The 11,331-nt window shown below is 40.6% G+C and overlaps 1 protein-coding gene across 1 annotated transcript in view; it reads left to right on the top strand.

The window, feature by feature from the left end:
- The window catches only part of PREX2 (phosphatidylinositol-3,4,5-trisphosphate-dependent Rac exchange factor 2), a gene marked incomplete at its 5' end in the record, with an annotated part of 302,517 nt that overhangs the window by 183,495 nt on the left and 107,691 nt on the right, over positions 1-11,331 (top strand). Inside the window, 5 exons of the mRNA XM_010848488.1 lie at positions 3,254-3,433; positions 7,200-7,294; positions 8,155-8,237; positions 9,329-9,419; positions 10,062-10,190. Coding sequence (XP_010846790.1) covers positions 3,254-3,433; positions 7,200-7,294; positions 8,155-8,237; positions 9,329-9,419; positions 10,062-10,190 — 578 coding nt within the window. The remainder of the gene's footprint in view (positions 1-3,253; positions 3,434-7,199; positions 7,295-8,154; positions 8,238-9,328; positions 9,420-10,061; positions 10,191-11,331) is intronic.

The raw sequence follows: 11,331 nt of genomic DNA, 5'->3' as shown, positions 1-11,331 counted from the left end.
AAAAAAAAAAAACTTATTTCCCTGAGCTCCTGTTGCATTAGCCTCTTTCTGATCCCAGAACATGATGCACCTCTGCCTGGGCAGCCTTGCTTCTAAAGCCAGCATGCCTGACTTTCTAGGCACTCAAGTGTTAGGCTGGTGGCCAATCTGTGGAGAGATGGTGCCTTCTTGCCTCTGTGTGTGTGTGTGTGTGTGTGTGTGTGTGTGCGCGCGCACACACGCGCACTAAGTCGCTTCAGTCATGTCTGTATTTTTGCGGCCCCATGGACTATAGCCTGCCAGGTTCCTCTGTCCATGGAATTTTCCAGGTCAGAATACTGGAATGGGTTGCCATGCCTCCTCCAGGGGAATCTTCCCAACCCAGAGATCAAACCTGTGTCTCTTACATCTGCTGCCTTGGTAGGGTTTTTACCACTCACACTTCCTGGGAAGCCCTAGGTGCAATCTACCACATACAAAACTCTTTATCATCAGGAGCATTAGGTGCAGACTGACCAGAAGTGATGCTCAGCTCAGGATGTTCATTCAGAATCAATGGACCTATAAGCTGTCAGAGAGAGCTTAACACTGTATAGGAACACAGGTAAAGGAAAATATATCTGTGAACATAAATATTGAGCTTTAGCCTCTATTTTTGCTTCTAAGAATCTAGGAATTTTGTAAAAAAAAAAAATACAAAACAAAACTCAGTGTCAAAAACACTGTTTTTCTATGCTGTGTTTGTTAGCCTAACACGTGTTCCCACAGGATCAGTACAATCAAGACCTGTTTAAAATGGAAAGCAAATATGTGAACATAATTTGCAGAGCTTTGAAAAAAGTGTTTATACTGAGACCCATGACTTCTCATTTAAAAGATGTTTAAAGCACAGAGGACTCCTCGCAGAATAACTCTGTCATCTCTTCCCTCTTTGGTATTCAGGGTTCATCTGTCTGCCAATGTGCCGTTTGGGTAATTGGAGTTAATCTAATGCTTTAACCTTTGAGGTAGAGGGAGTGAAGAAGTGTACAATCCATCTTAGGAGACATGAAAGTGTCTTTCCAAATAGAAAAAGTGTCTTTAAAATAATTCATAGCTTCACAGAGCCCTGAGCAATCTCATACAACTTTCTCATTCTCCCAAGCTTCTAAAAACTATAAAATGCCAAAATATTATTTAGATACCACCTCGCGGTGAGACTATTTGAAGTTGCAGCCCCAGCTTCCTTCTTTTTTTTTATTTTTAATTTTCCCCTTCCTCTTTGTAGCCGTGTGATATTCTGTATGGGCTTTCCAGGTGGTACAGCGGTCAAGAACCTGCTTACCAGTGCAGGAGACACGGCTTCAATCCCTGTGTCAGGAAGATCCCCTGGTGGAGGAAATGGCAACCCACTCCAGTATTCTTGCCTGGAAAATTCCATGGACGGAGGTGCCTGGTGGGCTATAGTCCATGGGGTCCCAAAGAGTCGGACACGACTGAGTGACTCAGCATCATTGTCTACACACTATATACTATACAGTTTATTTGCTTATTTGTTTCTTCCCAGTATAATTTAAGCTTCTGGAAGGCAGGGAGTTTTGTTTGTTTTTTAAAATGCTGTATTCACAGCCCCAAGGACAGTGCATGGTACAATAAATGTAATTAATTCATTAGTGAAATCACTTAATAAATATTTGCTTAGTGCACAGCATTGGGCTTGACATTATGGGATATAAATAAGAAGTGTAAGATCTTTTCATGATCTTGAACTAAAATAAATATGACATTGCTACAGAAAGATGGGTGTCAAGATAACGTGCAAATGTACTGTTGGTTAGAACAGCATGTCATTGGTATTTGGTAAAAGAAAAGATGATTGCTGGCTGCAGAAACCATGTCTGGGTCCTTTGTTCAGTTATGGTTTAATTTGTTTTGCAAATTTTACAGCACATCATTTGATAGTAAGGACTAATTCCATTATTGTGTCATTTTGAGTTAGTTTAAGAAGTGATTTACGGCTAAACATTCGAGTTTAGCCTGGCGGAATCAGTTATGTTGTTATTTCTTTGCTGAGTCGTGTCCAACTCTTTGAGACCCCTTAGACTGTAGCCTGCCAGGCTCCTCTATCCATGGGATTCTCCAGGCAAGAATACGGGAGTGGGTTGCCATTTCCTTCTCCAGGTGATCTTCCCAACCCAGGGATCAAACCTGAATCTCCTTCATTGCCAGGCAGATTCTTTACTGCTGAGCCACAACTCAGAGTCCAAATCTAGTTAATTGCCAATTCAGAGTCTGACAGTATGTTTTGGCTTTAAAATTCCAGTGGAAGAGCTTTTCCTTTGGGCAGATTCACAACTGTTTGATGATGTGTGGATTGTGGATGCCCTTGGGGTAGCAGCCCCTGCTGCCTCCTGTCCTCATCTTGTACGTGACTGTATTTAGCATCTTTGGGTCACAAAGGCAGGACTTCTGTTTACACGAGCATGAGAAGGGTTTGCCCATAAGACATTCTCTCGGACAAATAGAGAAGGCCTGGAGGAAACTCAAAGCAGAGGGAGAGGGGTAGATGGGTTTGTATTGTCTGAAGGTAAGTTAGTGAGGAGGTTTTGCCCATTTAGTGTTTGTTTTAATATTTGGCTAGCACTTTAAAGTTTCCCGGTATCTTCACATGGTGATGACAGCGGCTGGGGAGCGGGGTGTGCCCATGGTGAACCAGCACTGTGTTGTATGCATTTCATTCTCACAGCAACCCTGTGGAACACTCTTCTTACTATCCATGTTTCATAGATGTCAAGGAGAACTATCCTGGTTTTGCTAGGATAGCACAGCTAATCCATGGCAGAACCTAGATTTGAATACAACTTTCTCATCCAAGTAGTGTGCTGTTTCTCTTCCTCTGAGAGGAACTTGGCATGACAGGCTTTATATGCAATGGCAGTTTAGCTGCTAAGTCACATCCGACTCTTGCATCCTCATGGACTGCAGCCCCGCCAGGGTCCTCTGTCCATGGGATTTCCCAGGCAAGTATACTGGAATGGGTTGCCGTGCCCTCCTCCAGGGGATTTTCCCACCCAGGGATTGAACTCAGGTCTCCTGCGTTGTGGGTGGATTGTTTACCAACTGAGCCACCAGGGAAGCCGTACTATATGCAATAGGATATTAATTTCAGGGGAAATCTAGAAGAAGCATTCCAGAAATATCTATAAGCCTATCATATTTAATGAGCAAGGTAGTTACTTGTAGCCCCCTGTGTGAAAATGTACACTTATCCTTTCTTTTTTAAATCCCATTGCAGCCTTCTGTCTTCGATAACATATTCTCCTAAATTAGAACGTAAGGCATCCGAGTCCATAGTCCCAACAGACAGTGACAACGAGAAGGGAGAGAGAAACAGCAAACGCGTCTGTTTTAACATGGCCGGAGATGAGCAGGAAGACTCGGGTCATGACACCATCAGCAACAGAGACTCTTACAGGTAAATGCATTCATTCCTGAAACTCTTCTCATCGACCAAGTTGAAGGTGATTCTGTGTTTTCCACAAAGGTCTTGAAAAAAATTTTTGACTGTTGCTTTTATTTATTGTGGTTCAGTTGCCAAGTCATGTCTGACTCTTCACAACCTCAGGGACTGAAGCGTGCCAAGCTTCCCTGCCCCTCATCATCTCCATTCGGCCAACTTCATACGATATCAGGTGTGTTCAGGGTGGTATGCCTGTACACTGGAGCTTGCCCAACTCATGTCCATTGAATCAGTGATACCATTCGACCATCTCATTCTCTGTCACCCCCTTCTCTTCCTGCCCTCAGTCTTTCCCAGCATCAGGATCTTAACCAATGAGTCAGTTCTTTGCAGGTGGCCAAAGTACTGGAGCTTCCAGCTTCAGCATCAGTCCTTCCAGTGAACATTCAGGGTTGATTTCCTTTAAGAATGACTGGTTTCATCTCCTTGCCTTCCAGAGGACTTCCCATAAAATAACTGCAGCTCTTAAACAACCTCAGACAGCACAGTGAGACATCATAGTCTTTCAAATTCTTCCCTTTTATAATCTGTGTAAATTTTGAAAAACCATTTTTTCCTCCAGCTGAGTGGGTCTAATTTGGGAGATTTTTTATTCTCTTATGGATTGTGTAACATGTACGGCAAATAAGCAAATCCTGCATGTGTTAACAGTTTGGGGGGAATATCTGTTTCTGGTGGCTCAGTGGTAAAGAATCTGCCTGCCAGTCAGGAGGCACTGGTTCAATACCCAGGTTGGCAAGATCCCCTGGAGGAGGAAATGGCAACTCATTCCAATATTCTTGCCTGGAGAACCCTGTGGACAAAGGAGCCTGGCGGGCTATAATCCATGGGGTCACACAGAGTCAGACCCCACTTGGTGACTGAGCAGCAGCATCTGTTTCTGGTTATTGGACTATTGAGTGAATAGGGGCTCTTTTTGTCTTGTTTCTCCTCTTCCCTTGTGTTTCAAGCTAATTGGACAAATTTCACTCCCTCACTTCTGTGACCAGCTTTGTACATTTTTTCTTCCCTGCCATGCATTCTGTACAATTTTGGTAGGACTGTGGCAACAAAGTCCCAAGAACCAGGTGGTTTGAAGGACAGAACTTTATATTTATTATCCTAGAGCACTGGAGCTGGAAGTCTAAATGCAGGTGTCAGCAATGTTGTTGCTTTCTGAGAGCTGGGAAGGAAGGCTCTGTACCAGGTCTCTCTTGTTGGCTTGCAGTTGGCTGTCTTCTCCTTCTGTCTCTTCACATCCTTTTCCTTCCAAGTGTGTCTCTGTGTCCACATTTCCTCTTCTTACAAGGACACTGGTCATATTGGACTAGTATTCATGCATGCCTGCTAAGTTGCTTCAGTCGTGTCCGACTCTTTGCGACCCTCTGGAGTGTAGCCTGCCAGCCTCCTCTGTCCATGGGATTCTCCAGGCAAGAATACTGGAGTGGGTTGTCATGCCCTCCTCCAGGGAATTGCCAACCCAGGGATCAAGCCTATGTCTCTTATGTGTCCTACATTTGCAGGCAGGTTCTTTATGACTAGCACCACTGAGAAGCCCATATTGGACTAGGGTCCCCACTGATGACCTCATTTTAACTTGATTACCTCTGCAATGACCCTCCCTCCAAATAAGGTCATAGTCTGGTACACTGAGTGTTGGACTTCAGCATATGAATCTGAGGAGGGGGATACAATTCACCCATAACACCTTACCTCCAGACTCCGTTGCCATCTTCTTACCCGACGTTCACACAATGGCTCCTGCAGTGAACTTCATTAATTGAAAGTGCTTTCTCTCCTTTGGGCCCTTGTGTCTTCTGGACCCCCGGGGAAGCCCTGGTAACCTGTCATGTGTGCTGGGCGTGCAGCTTCCGAACCTTCCATTTTATTCACATCAACTGCAGATGATTACTCTCTCACTCACTCATTTATTATGCAGTGTTTTACAATTAAAAGTTATTTAGTAATTATTATTAAATCAAAGTTGTTTCATCAGAGATATTTAGCACAAACTCATAGGTTCCATTAAAACATATTTATATATGGTTGTGTCCCTTTGCTGTCCACCTGAAACCATAACCATAAAGAAGGGTGAGCACTGAAGAATTGATGCTTTTGAAATTCGGGTGCTCTTGAGAGTCCTTTGGACTGCAGGAAGATCAAACCAGTAAATCCTAAAGGAAATCAAGCCTGACTATTGCATGGAAGGACTGATGCCAAAGCTGAAGCTCCAGTACTTTGGCCACCTGAATCGAAGAGCCAACACATTGGAAAAGAACCTGATGCTGGGAAAGATTGAAGGCAGGAGGAGAAGAGGGCAACAGCGGGTGAGATGTTTGGATGGCATCACCGACTCAATGGGCATGAGTTTGAGCAAGCTCTAGGAGATAGTGAAGGACAGCGAAGTGTGGTGTGCTGCAGTCCATGGGTTTGCAGAGTCAGACATGACTTAGCGAGTGAACAACAATACCCCAATACAAAATAAAAAGTTGAAAAAAAAAGCTTATTTTTACCAGACACATGGGAAAAACAGGATGATTTCAGGTAATTCCTACCACAGTCGTCTGTAGCAAGTTCTGGTATTAACTGCTTTTTACATCTAAGAAAGCTGAGACTCACAGGAGTTACATAATTTACCCAGGAAATCAGGTGGCCTGGCTCGCAATTTATTAACCACTCTACAGTTCCAGTTTCTATATGAAAAGGATTTTAATGAGTATGTGAGTTAATTATTTCTAGAAATTTAATAATATAAAAAACAGATTAACCACTTTTACTGTTTCATTTACTTTTTAGCTTCTAAGGAGACCTGTATGCCCTTTAATAAGAACCTGTGGTTTCTCTCCAGTGGGAAATTACAGATCTAAAAATACTTTCTTACCTCAACTTCTAGTTATCAGATAATTAAAGTTACTCTCAAGTTCTCGCTAGAGTAAAAGACAAGTTACAAATGTATATTTAAAGTTAAATAAGTCTTTTTTACCTATTCTGAAAGGCAAAAAGAATTTTGTCTGCTGCACTATTTCTGAAATCTGTCTTGTGTCCATATTCACACCTCCAGCTTTCTTTCCCTTGGCATTCATCATTACCCAGTACTTACTTGGTGAGACATCCTTGCTGGGCTCTGGAGTGGAGACAAGGCATCATCTTCCTTGAGGGGATGGGAAAGGGCTCAGAATGCAATTAATGAGTTATAATCAAAGTTTGTAGTAAGGATTCATAGGCAGAAATCATGAAACAGGATTTGTCTCTCTTAATAAATCAACTCCAGGTGTATACTATCAAATGGATCATGATAAATTTTAAGTTTGGTTTGACTCCTGTAAATTAACTATGCATTTTACTTTTTTATTCTTTTACAAAAGTATTTATTTATTTGGCTGCATTGGCTCTTACTTCCAGCATGTGGAATCTAATTCCCTGACCAGGGATCAAACCCAGGCCCCCCACATTAACAGTGCAGAGTCTTAGCCACTGGACCACACCAATAACTGTGCATTTTAAAATTAATTCATGATTAGGTTATATAAGAAGAAAATTTGAAATATGATTGAATTTGAAATGTTTTCTTTTAAACTAAGCTAAAATGTGATTTGAGCAAACTTGCCTTTCTCATCAGTTTCTAGAAAGCATATTAACAAATATCACAGTGGCATACTATGTTTATCCAGTAAGAAGTGACAGGGAAACTTTGCCAAACTTTGTCCTTTTGTGAAGATGACACGTGCCTCCTTATTTTCAGTGACTGCAACAGCAACAGGAATTCCGTAGCCTCCTTTACCAGCATCTGCAGCAGCCAGTGCAGCTCCTATTTTCACAGCGATGAAATGGACTCAGGTACGTTTGGTGAAGCCACGTGGACTCTTTGATGCCAGCCCTCTGGGATTAATTTGTTTCCTCCATACACATTTTTTATCTTTGAACAGCCATTCCTGGTGGCCACACAATGGCCTTTGTTTTACATGCCTGAGAAAGTCAGTTTCCCAATCTCTTTATAAACAGTGAATTTTTTGAAAGATGGAAAGAACAAACTGATTTTTATGTTAATAAATGCTGTCTTATGATGTTTCTGTGGTACTACGAAGGGTTTAAACAAATGAATTTAAAAAATAATTGAATACCATAGTGCCTCAGACAGTACTTAGAATATAGGAAGAAGGTATAAAGGGTAGATAGCATTACTATACAGGAAACAAATTTTACCAGGACATTAGACATTGCTGATTGTGTGCAGAGGAGGGACAGGCTTTGAAGACAGCAGGTGCACCTGAGCTCAGGTGGGCGATAGGGAAGGGGGCAATGAGAAAAATACTGCTTGATATAAATGTCTTATACAGTTTTTATTTTGTGTGTATGAAGAACAAAAGACTTTTCATCCAGTTGGGAAATGTCTTAAATTTGAAATATGCTGCTTATCCCAGCTATTCAACCATTAGATAAATGCACCATTTGGAAGAATCATTGACACGGGTACCACAGGGCTCTTTCTGTGAGTCCCTCTGCTTTTACTGCAGCTTCAAAGGAGCAATAATCTAACATCCTAATGTCTATCAAAAAGCTTTGGAATTCTTTTTCTGAACATGAGAACTAACATATGGAATAAGAGCTAGTGTTTAATTATTTTTTCCTTTATTTACTCGAAAATGGTTTGGAATGTTAAACATAAGAGGAATGATTTTTTTTTTTTTAATATCTAGGTGATGAACTTCCCCTAAATGTTCGCATTTCTCGTGATAAACAGGACAAGATACACAGCTGCCTTGAGCATCTTTTCAGCCAGGTACTATTGAGACAATTGTAGGAATTTTTTCCACAGACTGAACTGTCAAAAATCCATTTTCCAGACGTAAAGGAGTTTCAAATTGGAATGGAAAGAACTCATCTGTTTTTCTACCTTGTGTACTTCAGTTTCCAGAGCTTGACATGGGATTCCTTCAGCCATCTGACCCAAAAGATCGTTATGAATGTCAAGTATTTCACAGTCCTTAAAAATTATAAGGGCTTCTCAGGTGGCGCTAGTGGTAAAGAACCCACTTGCCACTGTAGGAGATGTAAGACCGGTTTGATCCCTGGGTCAGGAAGACCCCCTGGAGGAGGAAATGACAACCCACTCCAGTATTCTTGCCTGGAGAATCCCATGGACAGAGGAGCTAAAGCATTTTACAAACAGGAGTTGTTCTATTTGTTATTTGTTTCTTTGTGGATATTCAGATATTCCCTCATGATTTCTTGTCCAATTTCATTTCCAATCTCAAGAAGCACAAGATTGTCTTGGTGCTCATGTTGGTGTTTTGCATTTTTTAAAAAATGTATAACCACAACCAAAATCCATAATGTAGAAACTTTGACCACTTTGTAAAGGATTATGAAAACTTTTAGGTGTTTTTTTTTCAATCATTCTGGACCTCTTACTTCTTTTATAAAGTAAATTTGTATTTTGTGTGAATACGTGGTGGGTGTCCCAGGTGGCACAGTGGTAAAGTATCTGCCTGCCAATAAAGGAGAGACAATCCCTGGGTCGGGAAGATCCCCTGGAGGAGGGCACAGCAACCCACTCCAGTATTCTTGCTTGGAGAATCCCACGGACAGAGGAGCCTGGTGGCTGCAGTCCATGGTGTGGCAGAGTTGGATGCAACTGAGCACATGTATATTGCACATGGATATATGGTAGGATAGTAATAGATGCCATTTAAAATGTTATCAGGTGAGTTTATCCCAATATTTTATTCAAAGATAGATTTTGCAGGCAGCATAGGAGCCCCAAAATAATCATTGGTTTCAGAAAAAATGCTAGGAGATTTACTGTTGGAAATGTCTGTTATGTGTTATGAGAAGTTCTGTAACTCCCCCAAATCTCTGCTGTTGTGATAGGTGGATTCCATAACCAATCTCCTGAGAGGCCAAGCAGTCGTGAGGGCCTTTGAGCAAACTAAGTACCTGACACCAGGTCGAGGATTACAAGGTGAGGTTTACAATGTACCTGTTCGAGGCAGTTCGGAAACAAAAGTAGGGGATAATACAGTCATGAGGCAAAAGCTTAGCATGAGAAAAAAAAGGTTCTAGGTGCTAGTTCTGTCGTTCATTTAATACTACTTCTATCTGATAGTCATTGAATATATATAATAAACCAAGGTAGGACCTTTTTTAGAGTTCTTTGAAAATTTAAAATGTTTAAAGCCTATAGAGGGCAGACTGGATGTATTAATTCAAGAAATGTAAGTGTTGAGTTGCTTTTGCTGAAATCAGGCTCAATGCTTGGGTACAGCCCAGTGCTGATGGAAGGGGATTTGGGAATGGGGTTGGGGTGGGGGAGGTGGCCAATAGAATGAGGTCTAGAGCTGCCATTGTCTGCCGTCTGGGTTAGGATGTTGAAATAGAGATTTTCATCTAAATTTCTTCCTTTGTTTAAACCTTTGTGAGAAGATAATAAGGATCTGACTTTGTTTTAGATTTAACAGATTTTCTCCCGTAATAAAGCTACATAAATTGCTACCATGATAATAGACTAAGACCACAGGAATGGAAGGAAGAGGCTTCTGTTGTTTATGGGCTTGTGAACCGGTAAATGGTTGAGACTTAAGAGAGCTTTTCTGTGTTTGTTTAGAGTTTCAGCAGGAAATGGAACCAAAGCTGAGTTGTCCGAAAAGGTTAAGACTTCACATCAAGCAAGATCCTTGGAATCTTCCCAGCAGCGTCCGAAATCTTGCTCAGAACATCAGAAGATTTGTTGAAGGTCAGGATAAAAAGCAAAAAAAAATCCCATGACATGAGCAACACTCATTTAAAAATCCATTAAACCCTCAAATTCAGACATGCCCTGATTACTCTTTGGAGCGTTTCATATTATGAGGAAAATAAAAGGACTGAAAAGGGTGAGAGAAAGCAGAGGAGGGAGAGAAGGAATAAGATGACAAAACCTGTGTTCCAAGGGTCTAGACAACGCAGACTGTATCTCAAAGAATAGTCGTCGGAAATAAAGCAAAGGCTCCGTCTTACGAAGACGAGTAGAGAATGAGGGAGTTTCATATGTTTTATAATATGGAACTATATCAGAAAAATTTCTAAAGGATTCACAAAATGCTTGAAACTACATTTCATGGAAAGTCGAAAATATCAATTGTGAGTCTGTGAGAATCAAAATAAGGTTGAATCATTAGTTTTTCAGTTTGTCTTTCAGAGGTGTTTGTCTAAGTTGCTTGTTATTTTTAATACTAGCATGAGATGGTCTACTCAGCATCCCATAACTGGTACCACCTCTAATTAGAGATATAAAAAATTTCCAGACAATGCCAGTGAGTTTGGTTGCATATTATAGGGTCAGAGTTGTTAAGGAAAATATTCTGAGAGTTTCCAAAGTGATGATGGTGAGAAAGATGAAATGAGGAATTTGTCTAATTTTTTTTTAAATCTCTAAACCTTTATTAGATCAGATAAAAAAGTAATTATAGAAAAGTTAAGTAACACAATAAATAAATATTTTGGTATCTTACCAAGAAGGCAACTTCTTTAAAAAGATCTGTGGAATTTTACCAAAATTGATCATAAATTAGCCCATAAACACATTTAAAAATTAGAAAAGCTGAATGCTGTGTCTCCATTTACTAATAATTAGTACCTAAAGTTTAAAAGTAACTCATAAATTTGAGAAACACTCTCCTAAATAACTACTGGGTCAAAAAGAACTATTGGCATGAAATCATATACTATTTTAGAAATTATTTTACTTGAGAATACACAGCAAAATATATTAGCTATGACCAAACAGCACACAGAGAAAAACTTAAAAATCTTAAATGCTTTCCAATTTGTCCAATTTGTCTTAGGGTATAAACTTTCTGCCATAACAGAAAGACTCAAAAATACAACAGCCAAAA

This window comes from Bison bison, unplaced genomic scaffold (genome assembly GCF_000754665.1).
Source record: "Bison bison bison isolate TAMUID 2011002044 unplaced genomic scaffold, Bison_UMD1.0 scf7180017864267, whole genome shotgun sequence".
Lineage (NCBI taxonomy): Eukaryota > Metazoa > Chordata > Mammalia > Artiodactyla > Bovidae > Bison > Bison bison.
This window is presented reverse-complemented; position numbering and strand designations above follow the sequence as displayed.